The 27,946-nt window shown below is 34.6% G+C and overlaps 1 protein-coding gene across 3 annotated transcripts; it reads left to right on the forward strand.

Moving 5' to 3' along the window:
- Positions 1-12,551: 12,551 nt before the first annotated feature.
- ETAA1 (ETAA1 activator of ATR kinase) lies at positions 12,552-27,920 on the forward strand. 3 transcript variants are annotated; one of them, XM_019635601.1, is made up of 6 exons: positions 12,552-12,896; positions 14,004-14,132; positions 14,555-14,631; positions 17,787-17,896; positions 18,132-20,158; positions 26,405-27,920. In XM_019635601.1, the coding sequence occupies exons 1-6, from the start codon at positions 12,674-12,676 to the stop codon at positions 26,521-26,523; spliced, it is 2,685 nt and encodes an 894-aa protein (XP_019491146.1). In that variant the 5' UTR covers positions 12,552-12,673; the 3' UTR covers positions 26,524-27,920. The 3 variants fall into 3 exon arrangements, with proteins under 3 accessions (XP_019491146.1, XP_019491150.1, XP_019491156.1); XM_019635605.1 differs by lacking the exon at positions 26,405-27,920 and adding an exon at positions 25,016-25,053; XM_019635611.1 differs by lacking the exon at positions 26,405-27,920 and adding an exon at positions 23,561-24,152.
- The last annotated feature ends 26 nt before the right edge of the window (positions 27,921-27,946 follow it).

The following is a 27,946-nucleotide window of genomic DNA, read 5'->3' on the forward strand; positions in this document are numbered from 1 at the left end:
TATTTTGGCCTGGTTCACTTGGAAGATAACTTGGGTCCATATAAACAAAGTAAATAATTCCCTTTAAGGTAACGGTCAAGAGTGTGCAACCATGAAGTCTTAGCCAATCTACAAAGTCACCCATGCCCATAACTCCCCATACAAAGAACTGGGCCAAGCAATAAACGGACAACAAAGAAGCCAAGGCCTGCTCGGCCTCCATGTTTAAGTCAAGTTTTTCCCCTCTTATTCAATCTTATAATACTATGTGCTTTTTCCTCAGAATACTTTCCATGATTGTAATTTTATATTTGTAATGGTCTTTTTGATGTGTCAACTTGGCTACAATCCCCATTATTCATTCAAACACTAACCTAGGTGTTGCTATAAAGATATTTTGTAGATACAATTCAAGTCCATAATCAGTTGAATTTAAATCAGGGAAATTCTCCTACATAGATAATCTGGGTTGCACCTGATTCATTTAGTTGAAATGCTTTAGAAGCCAAGCTGAGGTTTCTCTAAAGAAGAAGAAATGTTTGTGTGTAGACAGCAGCTTCAGCATGTCTGAGATTTTAGCCACAAGGCTCTGACAGTCTGCCCTACAAATTTCAGACTTGCCTAGCTAGCCACCATAATTGAGTAAGTTAGCTCCTTGCAATAAAGTTCTGAATGTATATCTTCTGCTTGTTCTACTTCTTTGGGTGAACTCTGACTTTTATAAATATTGCTGTGTGATTCTTGGGTAAATGTGTTTTTTACCCTCACACAAACTTCATGAAGGTAGAGATTGTACCATTTTTATTTATGTATTTATTTAGATACATGGTACCTAGATACATTATTTAAATACACCATGGTATTCTATGGTGTATCTAGTGCCTAGCTTATAAAACTTACTCAAAATATCCTTGCTGAATGAGTAATTAAAGACCTCTGTATTTTTAACTGAAAAATAACCCCTAAATAGAATTGTCTTGGAAGTCCAATGGAAGTCTGGAACAAGAAGTCAAAAAGGCTCCTTTCCACCTTGACTGTGGTTATATCATTATTCTTATACACAAGACTAGATTCTGATCAAGTAAGGACAATAACTAAAAATAGTAATTATTTACCGAGTACTTGTTCTGTGCCAGACGCCATGCTAAATACTATACATACATCATCTCTTTAATCCTTAAGACAACCTCGTATGGTAAGGATTATTATTCCCACTTATAACCAGAAAATTGAGAGACACAGAAATTAGGAAATGTGTCCAAGATCACAGATACAGTAAATGATAAACTAGGATGTGAACCAGGCGTGTACCTCCAAAGCCAATGTTTTGCTATATCACCTTCTTCTTAAAATCCTTTTACTATGACAGTTGGATATATCCAAATGAATATATCTGAAATTTTTATACATAAATAATGTCATTTATATACAAAGCAGCTCAAATTGTTATTATTAAATGCATAAAATAGTCAAAATTTCAACTTTTGCTTTTTTGTGGATTTCTGATACATTTTGGAAAAAAAAAACCAACTTGAAATCAATTAACACAGTGAAAGACTTAAATCTGGAAAGCCAGGGTCTTTGAGAGCCCATTAATAAAAACTTGGATGGTGTTCATTCTTAATATTCCCCATTAATCCATTAAATAAATGCCCCTAGTATACACCTGTTTTCTTCTGAAATTGTTAATGCCATTTCTTTTCTCTATCAGAAGTGTTCTACTTTGGATGTTAAATAATATGGTCCCACTACATACAGAAGACTGTGTTGTGTGTGTGTAAGCAGGAACTGAGGCAAGCCTCGTCTCTGCCATGATTCCATAGGGCCCAAGATTGCAGCAGTACAAAACCAGCATCTCTGTTCTTCTCCTCCCTTGTTAGATTGAGTCTGCACAGCCACATCTCCAGGGAACCAACACATTCATGTGCATGTGTAAAGGGGGAAAATGGAATTTTCCAAACACAATTCCAATAACTAGAATATGGGGCCTTGACCTTTGACCTCTGAAATTATCTCACTGAATTCCACTACCTAAACATCATCATCCTGAATGAATGATTCCTTCAGACCCAACTTCCTGTGAAGACCTAATCCTGCCAGTCCTGGATGCATTTCAGAGCAACTTTCTCCAAGCCAAGCAGGAAAAGCATGAGTTTTCTCTCCCAGGAAACACAGCAGATGCCTGAAAAAGGGGCAGCCCCTCAAAATGACCAAGATTATCTAATGTTTTGGGGATTTGAGGTCAAGTATGCTTACTTTACAGTGAATTTCACAAGCCAGTACATGGTGCTTTAAGATTATTAAAATTAACTCAGAGAAGAAAAAAGACATGGAAATAAAATAAAACTTGTAAAACATTCAGTGGTCACACAGAAAAAAATGTTGTGGGGTACCAAAGCAAAAATAATGATATTTTAATTGATTATTTGTAGATTACCTGTTTATTCTTAAAATACATGTAAATTAAAGGCCCTCTTCTTATGAACGTATCAAGCAAAACCTAAGATTGAAAAGATGTAAACACTGATAACCTACTTTTAAATCTTGGTTATTATATAATACCTTTCTCTGTAAATGAACAATGGCTTAAGAAAAATTATTTATTATATTAATAGTAAATGTTTTCACAACTTTATGTATGTTCTGAGTAGCCTTAATTAAATTCAGATCTTCAAACATAGTCCTGTTCTTTTGATACCAATGAAAGAAACAATCTGGAGGATATATAACAGTAATGTTTTTTGGTCTTTCCTACCAGGAAAACCACATTTTTTTCTGGTCTTAAAAGAAGCTTATGACTGGTTTTCTTATAAGGGTCAAAAAAAAATTCCACAAAATATCAGCCTAAACAGAAAACACATTTCTCTCCCTGACATAGCCTGGAGCAGTAACACAGGTCAGCATGCGTGTGTGTGTGTGTATATATGGTACATGTGTTATGTTGCTGCTTTTGCTAGAAGGTTTTTTTTGTTCCTCTCTAGCTACACTGTTTTATTTCTCTAAATATTAATAAAATTTGGGAACTAATCCTCAACATGTACCTTAAGCACAAGGAAAGGCTCATAATGATATTAAGTTGCAATCTAATAAGCAATTAGAGACTAAAGACTAATACTATGGTCAAGTCACAAAAGAGATGCTATAATAAATAAACTTAAACTTACTACTGTGGCATATTGCTTTTATTCTTTTTGCTATTTATGTACTCATATTGGGTTGGAATAAATATTAACATTTCTTTAGGAAAATGGTCTTAATAAAAAATTAAGGATTATGACTATACTCTTGCTAAGTGGGAACTCAGGGTTTACCTTTATGTCTTTGCATCCATAAGAGAAGAAAAACTATATATGATGTTATTTGAAATCTTCCGTTCTTATTAATAGCTTCTTTCTGAAGTATGTAAATATTTCTTTTTATTAATACTAGGAAAATTTTTCATAGCTTTTCCTAAATCTTACCTCAAAATGTTTTGGAACATGAGGCAGAAGGGAATATGAAATAACTAACAAACCACTGAATAGCTAAGCATTGATTGTAAACCTCCATAATAGTTAGCATTATACAATACCAACAGCCCAGCATATGACACTGGCCCTGCCGTCTAGGGCTAAGGTGGGCAAACGAGTGCCCACAGACCAAATGCAGCCTGGGGTCTGCTATTGTACAGCTCTCTACTTAAATGGCTTTTACATTTTTAAAAAGTAAACAAGTCAAAAGATAATATGCAACAGAGACAGTATGTGGCCTGCAAAGCCTAACATATTTACAATGTGGCCTTCTACAGAATTTTGCCAACCTCTCATCTAGGAGGTCACAATAATGTTAGGGACAGGAGATTTGTGTATGATCGATATTAATTGATGAGAGAGACACAGGACTATATAGTCAGGTTCTATAGCGTATTGAATGGACTGAAGGTAAAGTAGGGTTTCAGAGAAAAGAGGCACTAATCATTGTGAGCCAAAATTATTAGGGAAAGTCCCCGCAGAGGACTGCCTCTGGAATGTTCCTGTGCCCACGAATGAACTGGGGATCTTGTAACCGTGCAGGTTCTGATTCAGCACATCTAGGACAGGCTCCAGGTTCTGCATTTCTAACAAGTGCCCAGGCGATCGATACCAAGGTTGTCCTCCACACGCGACACCTTGAATAGCAAGGACTTAGAGGACAGGGAGGATTTGAAAATGTGATGAGTAGTAAAGGGTCTGCCTTTGATGCACGTATAAGCCATGGTAACAAGCTTAGGAAAATAGTTCAACAGCAGAATAAAGATACCTGTGTTTTTCATGTTTCTTGCCAATGAGATGACAACTCCCAGGGCCCAGTTTTTCCCAACACTGTTACCCAGATTATTGATACCAGACCAAAGCCAAAAGAGTTCTTTACCTTTATATGAAATACACCAATCATTTTTTCCAATAGTCTGAAAGACATGAAAAACCCTGTTGAAAGGAAAATATTCTTATGCTAGGAACTAAATTAATATGAGCAGAGTTAGTTTCGTAATATAGATTTTACAATTTCCCTCCTATACATTTTTTACATTCAAATTGATCTAAAATGTTATTTAAAACTTTAATATGTTTTAAATGCTGTAATTTCATTCCTAAACAATCAAAAGCCATTTTCAGCTCTGGCCAGAGTAGTCTGTATGAATAACCACTCACCAAAAGAGCCATTTGTATCTAGGACACTTCAAGCATCCCTAAGCATGCGTTTGGCTAAGCTAACCTAAATACAATTAACAGTTGTAAAAATTTTAAGACTCTATTTTACTGCAAAATAAAGAAATTTTTGATAGCCTCAGGTACAGTGGAGCAGTGCTTTAAGTTAAAATTGTGGTGACCTAAAAGTAAATGATACGGATATGGCTGCTTGAAGAAGGGTGAAGGGTAATCTTTAAAAACAGTCCATCTTCCTGGCATTCATAAAAGCAAAAACACACAGATGATGACTAGATTCCATTACAGCCAGTGAAAAGAAAGTTCTTAACCCTAAATCATACATTTTGGGGCTGCTCAGAGATTTTTTCCCCCAAAGTTCCATTTAAAGCAGTAGAGAAAAATGTCTTTGCAAATTACTTTCATGACACCCACAGCCATTATTTCTGGGTAGATATAGGCCTAATAGAGGTTGATACATGAAATAATTAGTGGAGTTGAATTCAATTAATGGTACTGCTAAGTGGTACCTGCAAAAAGCACAGTGTGCCAAAAACCTGCCCCACTTCAGAATTGAGTTAATCTGCTTTTCTTCCCTCTTCCTACCAACATCTGCTCAAATCATCTACAATTAAGTATGACTTTGCCAAAATTTACAATACTCATCCTTAAAAATGGCTTTGGCATCATGCTTTGTAAACAGCACTTAAAATAAAAGCATTTTGCAGCTGACTTTCTCTGTTCCCAATTTGTGGCTTCCAATAAAAACTGAGAAACAATTAGACGATAATCATATATGGTGATGGAAGGAGAACTAGCTCTGGGTGGTGAGCACACAATGTGATATATAGATGATGTATTATAGAAATGCACACTTGAAGCCTATGTAATTTTATTAACCATTGTCACCCCAATAAATTTAATTAAAATATATATAATTCTTGATTTGTTTTAGTTCAGCTTTTGTGGATATAAGGAATACAGACTAACTGGCATTAGCCAGCACAAGGAAAGGAAGTTGCCTGCAAAGGGTTTGCGTTGAACAAGAAAAGGAAATGACTGGAATTAAGTAGAACCTGGCCTTAGGGGCTGGGAGCTGAATGGCTGTTCAGGTATGTGGAATCTATAGATGTTCATTCCAATGGTCCTGTCAGTGTAGCACTGCTGCCTCTTTCTATTTCACTATAAGCAGGCTTCCTCATAGTTTCTGGCCCCTCATGGTTTTGCACGTGGTCCTCTAACAAAGTCTTACTTCAGCTCTCCAAGAGGAAATATGATTGTCTCTATGTCTCTTTTTGTGAGTCAGAGGTAGACAGTCAGCCTATAGAGTGGTTCCCAAAGCCAGATGTACTCCTCTAGTCCATTCAGTTTTATCTGCTTAGGGTCACCTGGTAGGACCCAAATCAGTCAGGCAGCAGAGGTTCTTGATGAAGGTCCCTCAGAAGAGGCATAGGCATGGTAGGTGATTTTAATTACAATTACTAGTAGGTCAGAACTGAGGAAAAATGGGCCCAGTACTTACCTGGGTACATTTTGGGATATATTTTAGAAACATAGTAACAAGATTATAAAAAAAAAAAAAAGATCTACTCATTTTGTTGCCTGTTCAGATTCTACCAATTGTATCTTCATAGACTTAGAGCTGGAGCAGGGCGCTGTACACATACTGTGCTACATAATAACACATTATTATTTTTGTTTTTTGTTTTTTTTTTCATGAAACAGAGACTTCTCACAATTAGCCATAGATCCAGCAGATAGTATCATTGTAATGTAAGTGGCAAGGCAATCACGCCACAAAAAAATGTTACTTAACAACAAACTCTCAATGTCTCAATTTTTTGTTTAATAAACACTGTCAAGTTTATGGATAATTTCTGCAACTAAAAAAGTAAGAGTTTAGAGGAGATCCAAAATGGCGGAGTAGATAAACACTGTGCTTGCTTCATCCCATGAACACATCAAGATTACAACTAAACTATAGAACAATCAGCCTGGAGAACCATCTGAAGTCTACCTGAACAGAAGTTTTATAACTATGAAGAAGTCACATCAACACTGCTAGGAGGGGCAGAGATGCAAAACGGGGCTGATTCCACACCCATGTTTGGCGGTTCAAAATTGGAAGAGATATCTTGGCCACAGAGGTTCCCCACAAAGGAGCGAGGGACCCCAGGCCACCACACCAGGCACCCCAGCAGATTACTGACACAGGAAAGAGGCGCCCCCACTGGGTGGGAAAGAAGGCCGCAGGAAACCCAGATATCCTCTTAAAGGGCCTGTGCAGGTATTCACTCTGGGCTCTGGCGACGGGATGGTGACTCTGAGGGCGTCAGAGACATGGGGAGAGACTGAATTGTGTAACTTTGGGACAAGGACTGGAGAGACAGTCCCCATTTTCCCTGAATGAGGCCCTCCTCTTATGCAGCCAGCAGGAGGGCACCATCTTTCCCCACTTGAGCCCGCCCCCACAGACCAAATCTGAATCTGATTGACCTGATTAGCTCTGCTGCTTCACGCTGCTGACTCACTGAGACCCTGCCTCCCCCAATTTGCATACATCATGAGGCTTTATCAGTGGCTGAAACTTACCAGAGCCAGCAGGTGGCAACAGGCCTTGGAGTGTCCTGGCTTTTTGCAGAGCTGCCCCAGACCCAGTACTGGTGGCAGCTGTCTTCGATTCACAGCATGGCCTCTCCCACATGCCTCCAGGTACAGCACAGGCAATAAACAACAGACAATCATTTTGTCGTTCCTACCAGGTACTCCCCGGCTAGTCAGAGGCACTGGGTGACCTGGGCCTGCCCCGGAACCCCTCCCAAGAGGCCCCAGAAACAACACACTTGGAGATTTGCTACAGCAGAGTACAGCCCAATTAGCCTCACAAGCAGCACATGCAAAGGGCGGTCCCAACAAGCGGCAGAGCCTGCTAGGGCAAATACCAGTCAGTGGGGTAAGGCCACAGTACAGCAGCCTGTAAGCTGTGGATGTAGCCAAACTCCACGGCCAGTCAGCATGAAGGTCAATACCACACACTGGCATGCCAATAGCAACCAAGGCTCAACTATAACAGGAGAGCACACAAGGGACCCTCCTGGAGCACCTGGTGCAGGTGAACAGGGGGACTGTGCCACTGGGCCCCACAGGACACCTACTACATAAGGCCACCCTGCCAAGACTGGGAGACATAGCAGATCTACCTAATACATAAAAACAGAGAGGCAGCCAAAATGAGGAAACAAAGAAATACAACCCAAATGAAAGAACAGGAGAAAACAAAAAAAAGAAGTAAAGAAAATGGAGGCAAGCAACTAGCCAGATAGAGTTCAAAACAATGGTTATAAGGATGCTCAAGGGACTTAGCTAGAATTTCAACAAAGAGATAGCAAGCATTAAAAAGGACATAGAAACCATAAAAAAGAACCAGTCAGAAGTAAAGAATACTATTATTGAAATGAAGAATGCACTAGAAGGAATTACCAGCATCCATATGTTCATTGCAGCATTATTTACAATGGCCAAGGTGTGGAGGCAGCGTGGGTGTCTGTCGATGGAAGAATGGATCAAGAGGAGGTGGTAAATATAAAAACTGGAATATTGCTCAGCCATGGAAGGGGATGGGTTCTTGCCATCTATAGAGACATGGATGGACCTGGAGGGTATTGTGCTGAGGGAAGTGTCAGAGAACGACAGATGCAATGTGATTTTTGCTTATACAGTAATGCCTTGATCTGCAAGCATGATTCATTCTGGAAACAAACTACTTATATTGCAAGACATCGTTCATTTACCAAGTTAAAATGTGTTAGAAATGTTTGCTGGTCTTGAGGAACACTCGCAAAACAAGTTACTTGCAATCCAAGGTTTTTCTGTATGTGGAATCTATAGAATCAAATTAACAAACAAAACAGAAATAGACTCATAGATACAGAAAACATTTTGATGGTTGCCAAATTAGGGGAGAGGGGAGTTGATGGGGTTGGTGAAAAAGGGGAAGGGATTAAGAAGTACAAATTGGTTGTTACAAAATAGTCATAGGGATGTAGGGTATAGCATAAGGATTATGTCAATAATACTGTAATGACTATGTATGGTGCCAGGTAGGTACTTAGACTAGTCAGGGGGAATTACTTCTTAAACTATATAAATGTCCAACTATATGCTGTACACCTGAAAATAATATAAAATAATATTGAATGTCAACTGTAACTGAAAAGTTAAAAAGGGGAGGCAAAGGTGATGGGCAATAAGTGGTCCAAATTTCCAGGTATAAAACAAATGTCATGGCGATATAACGTACAGCATAGGGAATATAGTCAATAATATTGTGATAGCATAGTATGGTGTCAGATGGTTGCCAGACTTATCATGGTGATCATTTCTTTAGGTATATAAATGTTTAATAACTATTATGTACACCTGAAACTAATATAATATTGCATGCTAACTATAGGTTTAATAAAAATCTTTTAAAGAAGAAGAGTTTAACTTTGGTTTATTAAAAAGATTTCATTGTATTAAATCTTACTTATGCATATATATATATATATATATATATTATTCAAATGCCTAGAAATTCTAAGTTTGGGCAATTTTAATCATATTGCATTTAAATGTCTATAAGACTTGTTTATTAAGAACATTTTTATCAAGGAGTTTTTTGTACTGTACTTATTCAGGAGTTATATTCAGGAAGTACATTTAATTTGAATTACATTAGAGCTATAACAGATTGTTTGAATTAAGCAACATTTAAGCTAAAACCTATGACAGTTTCCTATTACATAATGATTACAATTATAGCCACCCTGGGTAGGCAGGCTGATGTAAAAATGCACGTCTGTTCTTTAGGCTCGAGTTGTTCCTTTTTACAATGGTTACTTGAGTACTACAGAATTTGGACAGTTATGGGAAATTATTTACTGTTATTTCATTTGCAGTATTAATATGATTTAAAGGATTACCACATGGTTGTTACTTCTATAGGAAATAGGAAATTCTTCAAACTTCTTTATTTTCTAAGTGTGAGTTGGGTATTTTTCAGGGCAAATTAAGTCTTTTAGACAACCATGATACCATCTATTTAATAAAACATTGTAGTGGACATTTGATATATTTTTTTCTGCTTCTGAGATTCTTGGTCAGTTGAGAGGTAGGAGAAATCCCCAAGAGAAAAAACAGTACCTATTAATTTACATTAATTAGGCAACTAGAAATTCAAGTAATTTGAATTTTAACAGATGTAATTTCCCCAGCAGTCATATCTTGTTATAAATATATAAAGCTAGAATAATGGCTTAAAAATATGTAAAAATAATCATGGAAAGGGAAATAGTAGAAAGTCAAGGACTGGAAAAAGAATGACATTATTTGGTCACGATGGTTGGCATAATTGTTAGAACTGAACCTCAAGTTTAGTTCTAGGGTTCCTGGTAGCCAAACTGAAGAATGAAAACAATAAATTACAAAGAAGAAATACATGTCAGTTCCTCATGGAAACAAAGATTTTGCCTTACATTAAAATTTTAACACATTTTTATTTATAAATATATATACAGAAAAGTACACAAAACAACATGTTAAGCTCAATGGATTATCTCAAAATCCAAAACGAAAACAAAACAATGAACAAAATGAACACATTAGATACTTCCTCTCCCTCGTCTTCTAATGATGGTCCATTCTCCCCTTTGCAAAGTAACCTGGCTGTTATGGTAACCACTTCCTGGACTGTTCTTTATAATTTTATCACTTAAGCTTACATTCTTATACAATATAACTTAATTTTGCCTGTTGAAACTTATATAAATGGAATTATATAGTATTCTGGGGGAGGAAGTGGTGGAGTCTGGTCTTTTGCTCAACTTTATGAGATTTTTCCACATTGTTGTAAAGAGCTGTAGTTTTTCATTTTCATTACTATGTAGCATTTTGTTGAGCAAATACAGTTCAGTATATTTACCAACTACACTGTTGAAGGGCCTTTGGTTTGCTTCCAGTTTGGGGCAATTTTGAATTTTACTGCGAAAAGCATTTTTATAAAAATGTATCTTGATGCACACGTCCATAGATTTTTTCCATTGTTTATATTTCTAGAGGTGGAATTGATGCACACGTCCATAGATTTTTTTCCATTGTTTATATTTCTAGAGGTGGAATTGATGCACACGTCCATAGATTTTTTTCCATTGTTTATATTTCTAGAGGTGGAATTGCTAGATCAAAAAGTGTTTTCCAAAGTGGCTGTACCAAGATATACTCTCACCAGCAGTATGTCACGATTTCCATGGTTGGGTCCTCTGGTTCTGGGTCCCCCACAGGCTTCAATCAAGGCTGAAGCTGTGCTCTCCTGTTTGGTTTACTTCTTTGATACCCCTATTGTCAGTCTTGTTAATTTTAGTTATTCTGACGGGTGCAGAGAAGTATCACATTGTGGTTTTAAATTCATTCTTTTCATCACAAATGTGGTTGAGCACCTTTCTACAAGTTTGTTGATTATTTAGATTTTCTTTTGGAGAGCCTGCTAAAGCATCTGACCCATTCTTCTTATTGGTGGTCATTTTCTTAATAACTTATATCAGTTCTTCACTTATTTTACATATGGGCCCTTAATTTTATCTCTTGTAGATACCTTTTCTCAATCTGTACTTTGCTTTTCATTTATTTTCTTTAATGCTGTCTTTGGATAGACAGCAGATCTCAAGTTATTCTAATGTAGTCAAATTTATAATTATCTTCTTTATAGCTGGAGACCTTTTTGTTCAATTTAAAATTCATTATGTCATGAAAACAGTTTATATCAACTTCTAGAATGTTAATTATCTTACCATTTACAATTAAACATATAATCAATTGGCACTTGATTTTTGGATATGGTATGAGGTATTGGTTAAGTTTCTTTCTATGTGAATATCAAATTTACCAAGCCCTGTTTATTATCAAAAAGTCCATTCCCACTGAGCATGAGGGTTGTCTTGATTTCAAATCAAGTGTCCGTTTACTTAAAGGTCTATTTCTAAGCTTTCTATTGTTTCTTTCATCTGTTTGTCTATCCTTTCACCATTGTTACACTGTCTTAATTACTTTATAAGTCTTGATAACTGGTAGATATCCAACTTCACTATCCTTCAAGAGTTTACTGGATATTTAGCCCTTTGCATTTCCATTTCCATTTTAAAATAAACTTGTCATATCTCACACACACACACACCCACACACCCACACACACACACACACACCTACTGCAATTTTGCATGGATTTCTATCGAATCTATAGATCAATTTGAGAACTGACATTGTAACAATATGGAGTCTTGCAACCTTGAATATTATTATCCTCCTTCATTTAAGTGTTCAATTTCTTTCAGAAATAGTTCATAATTCTCTATGTAGGGGTGTTGCAATCTTTCCTAGTTATCTGATATCTTGTATGCTATTATAAATTGTATTTTTTAAAAGAAGTCAATATTGTTACAAATAAATTGAAACGCTACTGATCTTTGAATATTAAGTTTGTATCAGCCACTCTGTTAATTGGATTTAATAATGTTTCCTATATTTTTGGATTTTTCTATGCACATATCATCTATGAAAAAATTTTTTTCTTCCTTCCTAAATTTATACCTTTTATTTCGTTTGTAGTAAAACTCACAATAATCTGAACAAATAATGTGTAATTCTAGTTGCAAATGCAATGAAAAGATGCCAATGGAGTCAATCTTTTTTTCACCTCTCATGCTCTCACTCTGTTACTACGGACTCACCTCTACCCCTCATGCTCCTTTTTCAATGCTAATTAATCTGAGCAGAGCTCAGCAAACTCGGAGGCGCGGCGGAAGCGCGCGCCTTCAGCTCGCTGACCGCACCGCCCCTCGCCTGGACGCAGCCAATCAGCGGCCGTCTCTTACCAGCGCGCCATCGGCAAAAATGGCGGCGGCCGTTAACGCGGGGTCTCGCTTCTAACTTCATTGCTCTGCTTCTCCCATGCAAAATGTGAAAGGAGAAACGGCTGGTGGAGGGGGTCCTAGGCAATGAATCGGCGAAGAAAACATGGGGACAGCCCTTGCCTGATGAACACGCCGCGCAAAGCGGCGGCGCCTGACGAATGCACCTCGGTGGTCGAGCCAGGGAAGAGGCGGCTTAGGTCGGCCCGCAGATCGGGGCTCCGCGGAGCCGGAGCGGGGTCTCCCCGACCCATGCCGCAGCAAGAGCAGCCTCCAGCAGCCGCTTGGTGCAGTAAAAGTAACCCCGAGGGTGAGACGTGGGCAGCGCGGCCTCTCTGGGCTTCGGCACTGCAGCCCCGGAAACCTGGGGTGGAAGTGGGGGTGGAGTCTGAAGGATTTCTTTCTGTGGGCTTCTCCCCTCGCGAGTCCAAAAATAACCTGACGCACTTATCACGGCTTTAGCCCCCGAATTTGAGCACTGCCCCTTTAGGTCTGACCACTCACTTGTCGCCCCTGCCACAGGGAGGGCGGCTGATTTGTAGGCTGCTCCTCCATTCAGCTGCAGTGGCAGAGTAAGGAGAAGTATGTGATAGACCTGTTGCCTCCCGCTTATCCTTTAGGGGGGTTATTCCTCCTTAAACTTGTTGCCCTGACTTGCTTCAGAGAAGGGACCCTTTGAAAAGCTACAGCTGTATCCGAGAAGTCTCAACTCATTATGAATAAACCGGAAGTTCCTATGTATAAGGTCCCGCAAAGTAGGAAACTTAAGGGCTCCAGGATATTTCATTCTGATCAATTTTTGGGGTTCTGTTATCAATTCTCGGTAGGAACTGAAACTCTTGCTTAAAGCTCCTGACTAGAGCGTGCTCTTAAAATACTGCTTTTGTTACCTTACTTGGCTTTTACTTCACTTCCATCAAACAACCCCGGAATGAACAAAAACAAACGTCTGTGGAAATTTAAAAGTGATACTACACAACTTTCTAAGCAATGGACCACTAAAGCTTTTTGAAGTATTTGGTGCAAGTTAGATAAAGTTGGTGAAAGCGGACTAAACAGACTTTTACTGAAGTTTCTGTAGGGATGCTTTCGATTTTTGAAACGTATCAATAAATTACAGGTGGTTTCCAAAGCCTCCTAAGGTCCAGTGATAATGAACCGACTGACTACGGTATACAGTATTATACATTCATAGAGCTACTAGAGTATCTTAAAATACTTGCTATTTACAATGTTAAATTTATGAAATATTACAAGGATGTTTATGTGAAACATTTCAGTTGTGGCAGTAATATCTCTGGGAGAAAAATTTATAATTGAACTATAAAACGTAATCTTGTCTAAGCTATTATTTGACATTGAGGTATTATGAAGTGATGCTTTAAAATGCAACAATTGTTATTTTAATCTTATGTAGAAAAGTATGAAACACCAACGAGAGTGCTGAAAATGGATTTATTGTCATCTACCTTCAGCTCTCCTAATGATCCAGATGGACAGAATGATATCTTTTGGGATCAAAATTCTCCAATGACAAAACAGTTAGGTAAATTGTTACTAACATTTTTTTATCTGGATAACTATTTCATAAATGATTAGGATTTAACTATAGAATTTTAGCCTGGTAACAACATCAGAATTTTTATAATAGATGTTTTTTGAGAATCTTATGTGATTGTATTGCTGTGATATGCATGTGATGTCAGAGTGCATAATGCTCTAAGCCATGCTAGTTGTTTTCTAAGAAGTGACCGCTATTTTTTTTGGGGGGGGGGGGGGGGCCTTGCTAAAGCAAGGCCTCAAAAAATTTCACCACCAATCCTTGAAGTGTTCTCCTCCCTACTGGGAATGTCTGCTTAAAGGCAGAAGATGTTGTGTGTCCCCGAAGTGAGACGAGTCGATGTGACCGCTATTTTTTAAAATCAAGTTTTTTATTTACAATTTATAGAAATGTCTTTGTTTCTTTAGGTAAAGGAAGAAGAAAACAGATTTACATCACAGATAGTGATGAGATCTCACATATTGTTAATCGTATTGCTCCTCAGGTAAATATCATTAGTTTTATAATTTATTTTAAAACAGTGAAAAATATGCCACTAAGTCCTTGTATAGCTAATTTATATGAAAAGTGTTTTGTCTTTTACAATTCTCTTTTCTGAAAATAGAGCAGCAAAGAGTACTTTTACCTTTTCTGCTACTGAGATTTATGTTTTGAAAAAAGAAACAATGTAAAATTTGTGATGTTTCCCTAAATCTAAAATTTTACTTAATTTTTTAGCGATGATTTTTATTAGACCTTTATGTTTATTTTGTTTTTAATATTATTTCACAATATATGACACAATTTTTCAAGTTATTAAAATAATAGAATCAGATAATAAAAATTTAAACTTTTAAGTTTTTGTCATTGGTACTTTTTACTGTCTATAACACATCTTTTCCCCATTGAAACTGCTCTTAATACTATTGACTTACAAGATCATCAAGAAAAATTGTAAAAGTGGAAAAAACACTGGATTTGGAGTTACTTCTTAGTCTACCTGCTATAGTGGGTGACCCTAAACAAGTAACTTAAAATCTCAGAACTTCAGTTCATTCGGCCATAAACTAGAATTAGTTGTCTTGCTCTCTTTATTGGATTATTATGAGGATTAAATTAGATAAAAATTCTTTGTAAACTATAGAGCACTATAAATGTAAGGTTATGTTAATTATGATAAATTATTTGCTGTAATAGAACCATCTGTCTGCAAAAGTTTTTCTTTTATTTCTTGTACTGCTTACGTGAAATAGAAATATAAATTCAAGTGAACCTCTGGTCTGAACCTCTTTCCTCTCTATTTTCCATATTTAACAACATTTAAATTCAGAAAACATCCAGTTTTTGCTTAGTATCTTCTCTGTAGGAAGTGTGGTATTTTTCCTTGACGTTCCCAATATATATATTGATGGTAAACAACAGATGGCACTGTCCCAAACTGTGGTTATGAGGTAGCACCATAATCCAGGTGGAGGAGACAGGAAATAAGGTTTTTCTTAGTAGCTATAAAATATCCGAAATTACAACTAGCACAGTCAAAACAGCTCTGTTGCTACTAGCTCTACATTCCATGTTTGGCATGTCATAGAAATTTATTTTACATATGGTTCATTAGTTAAATAACATTTATGCCATAATACCGCTTACTTCATAAGTTAACAATAGATCTTCATTAATTGTGGGTTTCACATGAAAGAAGCACAATAAAATGTGTTTGGGCTGGCCAGCCTAAATAGTGATAAAAAGATAGTTGAGTAAATTATTGGACTCTTTACCTAAGTGGGCTAGAAATAATAACTCACATAAAGAAATGGCAACAGTATGCAAGTGGTAACTTGTGTATAAGAAAAAATACAGTGAAATTAGTTGCTTTTAAATGATACCCTTTTCAGCTGAGCACTTTTAAAACATAAATCTTTGGTAGTATCAGGGTTTTTTTAAAAGCTTTTAAAAAGTGTTTTCAGAATGACATATTCATGTTGTTTATTTTTAGATACGTTATCTCCTTCAAATAATTATTTAAGTCACCTTGGTATTTTCAGACATGACATTTAAAAAATATGCACTTCCATTTTTATTGGACATCCATTTTACTTTCTTCAAGGATACTTTTTATTTAATGTTTATTTTAAGATGGTATATATTTTTTTTATCGTTTTATATAACTCTGTACAGTGTAGAGCAGGATTAAATATAGTAATGTGTTTAGGTACATTATACATTACCTAAATGTATAAGGTAATGTTGTATAAGGTGCTTTACCTTATACATTACCTTATTACATGTTACATGTAATAATATATTATTGTTAATAATTAACAATTATTGTTAATATATTAATATGTTGCTATAAATTGTATCTATATAATATATATATTAATATATTGTTAATATATTATTAATATATTTCTTCATTGATAATTACACAGTGCAATCCAGGGTTGCATTGTGTAATTATCAATGAAGAATTTTTTAAAATATAACATTTATAGTATGAAAAGCATTCAAAAAACCCATGTCTATATAAAATTGTATATATAAAGTTATACTTTTATTCTCTAAAAATTGAATGAATTTAAAATTACTTGATAAATGGACAAAAGAATCCATAATTAAATCCTCTTTAAGAATGTATTTTCCTCAACTTCAAGGTTGTTGTTGAAACAAAAAGGAAAAAAATATAATGAAAGTGAAATTACTGATTTTTTTTTTTTGAGTATTTTGCAGAGCTAAAATCTAGGTTCAACTGGACATCTAAAAAACTGCTTGTTGATCAATTAAGGACTCTAGTGAATAAACATGAATTGACATCTTTTTTCATCATTTTGCTAGATGCTGAACTATCATAAGAATAGTCTTTGCCTTCAAGTAATTTATAATCTAGTGATAAGATTATTTTTACTTGTGTGATAGTTGTGTTCATTCTAGGTACTATAAAAATATAAAAATGCAGTAGAAAATGGTTAACCTATTTGGTTTGTTGGTTTGGTATGTAACTAATGCATAAATTCATTCTTCAGTATTTTGTGTGATCAAGTGATTGAAAGGCATAGCACAAATATACAGGACTGTAACAACTTTTCCCCTACCTTATTCTTAACATCAAATCTAACCTTGTGCTCATCTCTAACTCAGTATCTACCTCAGTTCTATGTAAGCGTTCTTAATTCAGGTCAGCCTGGATGGCCCAACTTTTAGAGATAAAAATTATAATGGGGATAGGGAAAATTTGGAGAATCAGATGATGTAGAAAGAATTCCATATGTGTCTCTTTTTATTATTCTGTTGTTTTCTGCTATAGTTTGTTTCTGACACTAATATTTATTTTTATGACTGTCTTATAAGTTGATCAGTTTTCTTTTGATAAAAACATGCTTTTATTATTAATATGCATTTGTTAGTCAAATTACTGAAACTACATTTTTTGAAAATAAGCAATTCCCAATTCTGAATGTTTTCATTCCCTGAAATGTAAATGTATCACTTCTTGCAACTTGTCACTACTATCCTCCAGCTTCTTATTGTTTTGGAGATTGCTTAGTAACTATCACCTTACCAGAATTGATTACTTTAGGAAAATAATTCAACGTAGTTCAAGTTTTTGTTTTGTTTTGTTTTTATACTTTACTTTTGCACCCCTTTTCCCCACCTTTTGCCAAGGATGAAAAACCAACAACAGACTCCATGCTGGGTGTATGGATTGGTGCAACTGCTATTCCTTGTACTCCTAATGTAGCAAAGGGAAAATCAAGAGCAAAAAGTTTCACTAAGTAAGTTCATGCTTTTTCGCTTTTCAGACATTCAGTGAAGTAAATATTTTTAGTAATCTGCTTTGGTTTTATGAATATATCAAAAACTTTTCCTTAGTTTTGACATGTAAAATTTTTAATTATAATGCAAGTTTTAAAATTTTCAAGTTTTGTCATATATTAAATAACAACTGAATGTTTACAATGACTTTTAGAATTTTTCTTAGTTATAATTTTTTAAATATTTCTTTAATAGGTTAAGAACACAAAGTCGAGTGGAAGAACTTATGAAATTGGCTAAGCAATTTGATAAAAATATGGAAGAGCTAGATGTGATTCAAGAGCAAAACAAGAGAAATGATGATTTTATCCACATGATTTCAGAAGCAGAGACTTTAAATAGTTGTAAAGATAATGTGCAAATGCAGTCATTACTTGATGTAGTTCCCAAAATAGATAATGCTATAATAAAGAAGCCAATGAAAGAAAACACCAACGTATCTTTGGTAAATGATCAAAATAGCAGTCAGAAGCCATTTGACCCAAGTGCTGAAGTTGCCTTTAATGCCATTTTTGATGGTTCTACTCAGAAATGTAGCGGACAGTTAAGCCAAGATCTGTCAGATGCTTTTTGTAACACCATTAATACTTCCTTTGGAAAGAGAAATGCTTTGAAACAGGAGAAAATCGTTACTAATGAAACTCTGGTCACTGAAAAACTGCCAAATAAACCTTTAGCATCACTTTCTTATCAAGTTGATAGTCCTGGACTGACAAAATCATATGTGACTTCCTGTACTAAGGAACAAGAAGCTTTTAATAAGCACATAGATGTATTTTCTACTGGTGATTTTGAGGATGATTGGGAAAACTTACTAAGGAATGAACCTTTCGTTATGCAAAATGTAGAAATGCGTGAACCCCTCCCTGTTCCTAAAACAGCCCAGGTGGCCCATCAAAAGGGAATTTGTACCTTTAACAGTAAACATGATACAAATAACTCAAGAACAAATATAAGTCTTGATGTTAGGTTAAGAGATTCAAAAATTTTACAAGACCTTTCTTCAAATACACATAACAGTGAATTAATAGATGCTGGAAAATTCAGATTTTCACCAAATTCAAATGATAAACCAAACAAATTATCATCCATTGGAAATAAAATGAAATTTGAGAACTCTTTCAATAAACTTAATCAAAACAAGACTCAAGATTGTGCTGTTGCATCTAATCTGACAAAGGTAAAGGAAGAAATTCATACTAAATTTATTTCTAATGTAAATGCTTCTGGAAAAAAGTCTACTTTGAACACAAGATATTCTAATGAACAAAAAAATAAATCTATTTTTAATCAGTCTTTTAAAACGTCTGTTAATGTAGTTCCTTTTGGCTCTGCTGCTTTGGGCAATGCAAATCAGACTAATGCATCAAAGTTAGATTCTTTCTCTGATGATTGGAATGACCCATTATTTGCCAATGAAATTGTTAAAGCATGTCATCAATTAGAGAATACCTGGGAAGCAGATGATGTAGATGATGATTTATTATACCAAGCTTGTGATGATATTGAAAGACTAACTCAGCAACAAGACATTAGAAAGGACAAGACATCAGAAAGTATACTTGAGATTAATAGTTCCAAACATGGAGCCAAAAACATGTTTACTAAATCTGAAAAAGGAAGTCAGTTGGTACAATCAACACATTTGAATCTGAGCAATATTTCAGCACAAACATCTTCATTGACAAATAGCTCACAAATGAATGAATCAGTGAAGATGCAGAAAGGGAACATTTATGGAAATTCTCCAAGTTTTTTAGGTGCTACGACAAATTTGACTATATACTCTAAGAATTCGAATCGTCTGATCAACAATCTGCCTGTCTCTTGGAATAACACTGATGTTCCGATACAAGTGAATAGTTCCAAATCAATTCTTACAAGAAGTTCAAGTTCGAATATAAATTCAGATTATATGAGTACAGAAATTGCTACTTATAAGAAGAAATTGAGTACTCAGCCTCTGTCCCATACCACCGTAACAGATGAAGATCAGAATAACCCTAACAGAACAGTTAGATTTTTTAAGTATACGTTTACAAAGATGAAAAATTCTCAGATTTTTTCCCAGTTCAATCAAAATGGTGTAACAGGAAGTATCTCTGATACCAAAATTATACCGGGTTTGGAGAAAAACGAAACTCCTGTCAACTCATGTGGGAAGGTTCTTCAACAGCAATCTTTGGTGAAACTTTCTGAGTCTTCAAAACAGCTTTCAAAAGGTATGTATGAAATTGTTTTCTTTGAAAGGTATCATCTTGGAAAGTAGCCAAACAAAAGTGTTTTTTTCATTGAATTTGCATAACATGTAAGGTAAAAACTATGAAGTTTAACTAGAAGTCATAAAGTGATTTTTTGAAATAATTATGCTGTAATATGCAAGAGTAGGTGATTTGTTTACAAAAGACTGCATTGACTGCTTTTCCAACATTTAATACAGTGACTAGCATATAGCAGGCACTCATTAAATATTTTTTGAATGTTTTCTGAATTATTTTCCAGAAAATCATACTTTAGATATATGTATGACTATGTGAGATTGAGTATGTTTAGTAAATAGCTCATTGTTTTAAAATTTGAATAATCTTACTCCTGTATGTTTAATAGACATTGAGGTGAATAATATTTGAATATTTAGAGCATTTTAATTAAACACCTTTGCTGGTATAATATCTGATATAAAACTGTTAATTGTGTAGTTAGAATTATAATTTAGTTACTCAGCACAACCTGTCATCTTTCATTCTTCCAATTCCTCTTTTCCCAAATTCTCTTTTCCATCAACAAATCCTATTGTTTCTACCTCAAAAAATATATCTCAAAACTGTCCATATTCCTCACTGTCTACTGCTACCACCATTTTCCAAGCCAACATTTATTGACTAGACACTATTGTAGTTTTTCTACCTGTCCCCTTTCAATTCTGATCTCCAAACAGAACAATCTTTTACAAACAAAAGGGCAAACATGGCATTCTTATGCTTAATCTCAGCCTTCATTGGCTGCCCATCTATTTCAAAATAAAGTCCAAACTACTCGGTGATCTATTGTACAAGGCCTTAGAGTCTCTCCTTAACCTGCCTGTCCTCTTCTCCCTTACCTGCTAAGCTTCTGTTGCACCAGCTGTCTTTCAGTTCCTCAAATGAAATAGGTTTTTTCCCAGTTCAGGAGCTTTGACTATGCTGTTTCCTACAAAAACTGCTTTCCAACATTTGACACCCCCTACTCTCACCCTTTGGTTCGTACTTTTTTTATCCTTAGGTCTCAGTTTAAATGTTACCTTCTCACAGAGACCTTCCTTGAACACTCTATAAATAAGTCTTTTCCTTGTTATTTTTCCATCATCTCTCATTTCCTTAACTTACATCACAATTTGCAATTAAATATTGATTATTGTCTGTCTTATCAGTGAGTACCTAGGCTTACCACAGCATCTGCCACGTAGAAGATGTTTAATATTTGAATGAAGATCATGCAGTATAATGTGAAAAGTCTGTTATTCACTGATATAATATGTTTTTAAAGGTAGTATGTCAGTCCTAACTAGTAGTGCTTCTTTATGCCCAGTGCTTTCTCACAGACTCACATCTTTGCAGATAGCTATTTCCTGCACCAGGAACATATAGTGCCCCCACATGCATATAACAGGTCTGCCAGGCCATTTTCCATCCGTCCTGTGAAGCACAGTGTGTCTCTGACCACCCAGAATAACTTAGATTCGCTGTCTCTGGGTTTCTCCAATACTCAGTGCCAGCGACTGTCACGGCATTTACTGTACTAGCTTGTAATTACAGATTTTCATAAGTAGTCACCCTTACTTCGGGCTGACATTAGGATTCTAATCTATTATATTATGTAGATCAGTGCTAATACAAGAAAGTTTTTAGTTTCTTTTAACATTAAAGCGTTGTTTTCTGATTACATTCTAGGTGATGCATTTGTTGGTATTAGTGCTACTACTTTCCTATTTAAGTGATCCCTCCCCTTTTTGAAAACAAATTATAACTTGGGGGTGACCAGTTAGCTCAGTTGGTTAGAGCGTGGTGCTGATAACACCAAGGTTACCGGTTCGATCCCTGGATGGGCCACCGTGAGCTGCGCCCTCCTTAAAAGAGTCAACTATGCCATTGTAGCATGAAAACAATGTGTAACCAATGACTATGGCTATTCCCCAATAAAATTAAAAAGAAAACAAAATTATAACAGTAATATGCTGGTTGTTTAAAAAGAAAGAAAGAACAAACAGTATAGATTAATTGGAAGTAAAAAGTTAAGTCTTTTATTTCTCCTTTCCCACAAACATTTCTCAGGGAAAGCCACTGCTAACAGTTTGGAATGTAACATGTTTTTTGTGCATATAAAAACGTGTGTATACCTATAGATTTCTTTAAATAGATGGAATTATATATTATATACCCACTATTTGGCAACTTGATTTGCCTTCATTAATACATTATGCTATCTTTTCCTGTTAGTACATATAGATTTGCTTCAGTCCTTTTAATGACAACATCATATGTCATTATATGAATGGACCATAATTTAACTTGTGTCTCTACTGATGAAAGTTTAGTTTGGTTGCAGTTTTTTGCATTACAGACAATCCTCCAGTGAGGTTTATTTCCTTCTAACAAATTCCTTCATGCTTTTGTGATTGTATATGTTAATTACTGAAAAATTGATGTAGGAGAATGTTTTGAAATTTGATGGATATTACCACATTTTCCCAAAAAGTTACATCAATTTATATTCTTATCAACACTGACAGTGAATATATATCTATGTTATAGCCCAAACTAGATATTTTGAAACTTGAAGGATAATCTATAATAATTTTAAATATTTATATTAAAATAATTATTTGAATTGTGTAATTAATTGACCCATACTTCCAACATGAATATATTTACATATAGTTATAATTCCATTAAAGCCTAAATCTCTCTAGAATATTCAAGTTTTCCGAAAACTTCTATCTACTATCCTATCTGCATTTTTTTGTGGATGAATAATCTGCCTTTCAGTTTACCTTATCAATTCTGCCTTTAAGTTTATTTATAGTATCTAATCTTCTAATCAATATTAACCTTGTTGAAATTTTCTATTGTTTCCACTTCCTTTTACTTTTGTATGTAGTAGACTGCTTTCCAGGGAATATCTTTGAAACAAAACCCATTTAACTACCTCATTATTTTGAGGCAGGGGTTGTGAAACCATGGCCTGTCCAAATCTATACTGGATGGCCTGTTTTTTGTACAACCAACATGCTAAGATGGTTTTCACGTTTTAAATGGTTGAGGAAAATCAAAAGAAGAATAATATTTCATGACTTTTGAAAATTATATGGAATTCCAATTTCATTGTCCATACACAAAGTTTTATTGGAACATATTTGTAGCCACATGATTTGTTTATGTATTGTCCATGGCTGTTTTCATGCTACAGTGACAGAGTTGAGCAATTGCAACAAGAGACCATATGACCCTCAAAGGTTAACATATTTACTTTCTGGCCAGTTACGAAAGAAAACAATTCTTGATCCCTGCTTTAGGTTAAAGATTAAGAATCACCCATGCTTTGTACCTTGCAATAGTTTGAGACTTTGCTATGTATTTGTATTGCAGATTGAGTTAAAGGAAGGGATGATGGATGACTAAATCAAATTTTCATGGTGACTTTATTATATCCTTTGAAATTATTTTCCAGAATATCACCAAGCTGATTGTAAGGCCACTTCTAGGAAGTTATGTCCTTTTCTGCTGTCATGGATTATTAACCTGTTTTTCTTCCAAACTTATGGTCAATTGAATGTAAACTGTGTGAATGTATTCTGAGCTTCTTGTATTTCTCAGCTTTGAGACTAAAATATTAGATAATTAGTAAAGCTAATTTTAAAGTATCTTGTAATATCTTTCTGTAAGGAAAAACAGCTACAATCTGAGATTATTAGTTTAGGAAATAGAAGGCATCAGAATTATTAGGGAGTTTATTCAAAATGTGTATCACGTACCCTGAAGACCGACTCCCGTTTAGATTATACTAAGAAAGGAAGGGAAGACAGGTGATATATTTTGGGCAAATTATTTCCCTTAGTTAACAAGAGAATCGTCTTACAAGTAAATTCAGATTCCTTGTCTAGATGTCAGTGTAAATAATATTTCTCTACTGACAGTGCTACAGATTCTTATTTATTCTGAAAGGAAGATTTTACAACATGAACAGTTTTACCAATATAGTACAAGATCAGTTAAATATGTATTAAAGTGATGGTCTTAATTTTAAAACATCATTTAAATGAGAAAACAGGTTTGCTATTTAAAGTTTGCTTCTTACTACTATTAATATAATCTATTATTTTAGCTCAAAGTGACTTAACTATCAAATTCTGTTCATTTTATTAGATCTCAGTATTTTGGCAGAGGTAGAGTTGGATGTTTTATTAAAATAGAACTTTCTTATTTTCATTTATTTAAAGCATTGTTTATAGTATGTCTAAAGTATACACTAAAATATGCTGCATAAGAATATATCAAAATGCTTCCCATTTTCATATAAAAAAGACATTCAAATGGAAGATTTTATTCAGATATTCTATTAGAAATAATTTTCTAATGTTTATATAAAATGTGCCCTCCAAATAAAAAGATAGTATCGGACATTGAGTTACATGTTTATTGACATGCTGGATTTCACTCTGTCACTCTAAAACATTTTTACTGAATGGCTGAAATGAAAATCTTGGGAGTTATCTATAGAGAAAAAAGTGGGTGTGAATATGAATATAGCTTATAGTAAAAATAAACTAAGGCATTGGTATCTAATTTATGATATTTTGACTACATTTAAATTTTTTATTTTTTTAATTTTTTTTTTTTTAGTTTCAGGTGTACAAAACAACATAATGATTAGACATTTACACACCTCAGAGTGATAACCCCAACAAGTCTGCTACCCACCTGACACTGTACATAGCTGTTACAGTACCATTGACTATATTCTCTGTGCTGTACTTTACATCCCATGACTATATATAGATATAGATATAATTATAGTTGACTTTCAATATTATTTTATATTAGTTTCAGGTGTACAGCACAGTGATTAGGCATTTATATAATCTATGAAGTGATCCTCTCGGTAAGTCTAGTACCCATCTGACACTCTACATAGTCTTTACAACATTATTGATTATATTCCCCATACTGTATTTCACATCCCTGTGACTTATTTTGTGACTACCAATTTGTACTTCCTAATCCTTTCACCTTTCTCACCCATCCCCAATCCCCCTCCCATCTAGTAACCATCAATTTGTTCTCTGCATCTATAAGCCTATTTCTATTTTGTTTGCTTGTTTATTCTGTTCTTTAGATCCCACATATAAGTGAGATAATATGTTATTTGTCTTTCTCAGTCTAACTTATTTCACTTAGCATAATACCCTCTAAGTCCATCCATGTTGTTACAAATGGTAAGATTTCATTCTTTTTTATGACAGAGTAGTATTTCCTTGTATAAATGTACCATAATTTCTTAATCCAGTCGTCTGTTGATGGGCATTTTGGTTTTTGTATCATGGCTATTGTGAATAGTGCTGCAGTAAACATAGGGGTGCATATATTTTTTCGAATTAATGTTTTGGATTTCTTTGGATGAATACCCAGGAGTGGAATTTCTGGGTCATAAGGTAGTTTTATTTTTAATTTTTTGAGGAACTTCGTTTTCCATAATGGCTGCACCAATCTGCAGTCCCACCAACAGTGCACAAGGGTTCCCTTTTCTCCACATCCTAGCCAACACTTGTTGTTTGTTGATTTATTGAGGATGGCCATTCTGACAGGTGTGAGGTGGTATCTTACTGTGGTTTATATTTGCATTTCTCTGATGATTAGTGATGTTGAGCATCTTTTCATATGTCTGTTGGCCATCTGTATGACCTCTTTGGAGAAATGTCTGTTCAGGTCCTCTGCCCATTTTTAAATTGGATTGTTTGTTTTTTTGTGTGCAGTTGTATGAGTTTTTAATAAACTTTGGATATTAACTCCTTATCAGATGTATCATTGGCAAATATCTTCTCCCATTCAGTAGGATGTCTTTTTGTTTTGTTGACGGTTAAAATCCCAGTTTGTTTTTAAAATGTATTAATTTGTTGGTTATATAATTAGATGTCATTGTTCATAAGAATTATTTGCTGGGTAATCAAAATGTACCATTTTTAATCAAATGAATTTTATCACACTGTGTAAAGAGTGCATCAAATAGGAACTGTGATCAAATAGATTGATCAGTGCTTTATTTTGGCCTAAAGCATTATATCTGTACTTGGAATCTTATATTTAGTAGTTTAGTGTGATTTAATAGCCAAGCCAGTATGGCAAGTCTGAGTACTAAAAGAGTAAAAATTAAAACTCATATACAGATGACTTTATAGTCTAAAAAATAATATCTATATTTTGTTTAATTTTTAGAGGAAGAAGAAAAAAATAGAAAGTATTCTCCTGAAGAAATTCAGAGAAAAAGACAAGAAGCGCTGGTTCGAAGAATGGCCAAAGCACAGGCATCATCTGTAAAGGCAGCTCCCACTTAACTTGGATTTTTTAAGTGAAATAATAGTTGGAAGACTTAACAAAGACAGTTAATAACTATCTATGATAGAAAATTCTGTTTCTTGATTTCTCTGTGAGAAATTTAATACTGAGTTATAAAGCATCGAGTTCTTTATTTAATAAATCTATGTTGGCAGTGGTCAGTAATACTTTCCTTGGAGATGTATGTGAAAGTAATTGCCTGTACGTTTAGGAAATTGAGGAAAGCTAACAATTATGTAGTAAAATTAAATAGAGGAAATTCGTTATGTTTTTTAAATACCGTGATTGCAGAGGATCATCAAAAAATAGTTACCTACTTAATTTTTTAATTATAATACGTTTTTCCTAACACAAAGCTTCAACTTTCTAAGTTTATAGAAACTTTTTTTTTTAAATAGTTTCTACTTTTGGTGACTATTCCTTGTCTATATATTTCTGAATTTGAATTAATACTGCCATATTCTTAGCGTGGTTGGTAGGAAATGAAGGATTTCAATTTTTTTGTAAGGAAATCACTGTCTTCAATTCCTCATCTGAAATAGATTTGAATTTTAAAATGTGATATATTTTGGAAACGTCACCATTTTTAGGGAAAATGCTGATTTAAGAAGTTTAGAAAAAAGTGGATTAACTGTACAAGGAATGTGGCATCCTTAACATTTAGAACCATCAGAAGCTTTAGATATCATCTGATCCAGCTTCTTTATTGTGTAGGTGAGAATTGAAAACTTTTTCTGAAAGTCACAAGGCAAGTTAAAGCTGTACTGGGATTAGGATGGTTTCTTTCATTCTAGTGGATACCTAGATGAGTGTACCATTTCCTTCTGAGTATTAATTAGTACATAAAATAACTTGTTTGTTGTATTAATGATAGTATAAAGCTTGAAAAAAAGTAACTAAAAGTACAGTAAGGACTGTTTAAATATAATACTCATTGTTGCACGTATTAAAGAATTAATCATTCCAACATATAAAAATGAGCCTCTTTTCTGTTTTCTTGTAACTATGTAATTTTCCCTAGGTTAATTTACTTTACTAATTTTTTCTTCTCTATTACTCTTTTTTTTTTTCTTTTTCCTGTTTGGAATTTGCTAAGCCAGAAGTAAAATCCAAGCAGAGGGCCTAAAGTCAGCAAGGGTGCTGCCAAATGTCTAGGAGACCTGAGGAAAGTTACAGATGTGAAATACGTATTAGGCCGGTCACTGTTCAGGTGTCTTAGAACTATGATAATATTGAAATAATTAAATGCATTTTAAGGTATTGTTATATAGAGATACAGCATTTTGAAAATTGTGTTTTCATATATACAATACAGTAACACTTTCTAGGTAACCTTTATTATTTGTCTAAGCAAATATAATAAAGAATCTAAATAAATCCAGTCATGCTCCACTTAACAATGGGATACTTCTGAGAAATGTG

The sequence above is a fragment of the Hipposideros armiger genome, unplaced genomic scaffold, assembly GCF_001890085.2.
Source record: "Hipposideros armiger isolate ML-2016 unplaced genomic scaffold, ASM189008v1 scaffold_2, whole genome shotgun sequence".
Lineage (NCBI taxonomy): Eukaryota > Metazoa > Chordata > Mammalia > Chiroptera > Hipposideridae > Hipposideros > Hipposideros armiger.

Coding starts and splice junctions, on each gene's coding strand:
- ETAA1 (XM_019635601.1), top strand. CDS start 12,674: ATGAATCGGCGAAGAAAACATGGGGACAGCCCTTGCCTGATGAACACG. Junction 14,133..14,554: donor TCCAATGACAAAACAGTTAG/GTAAATTGTTAC, acceptor TTGTTTCTTTAG/GTAAAGGAAGAAGAAAACAG. Junction 17,897..18,131: donor AGAGCAAAAAGTTTCACTAA/GTAAGTTCATGC, acceptor TTTCTTTAATAG/GTTAAGAACACAAAGTCGAG.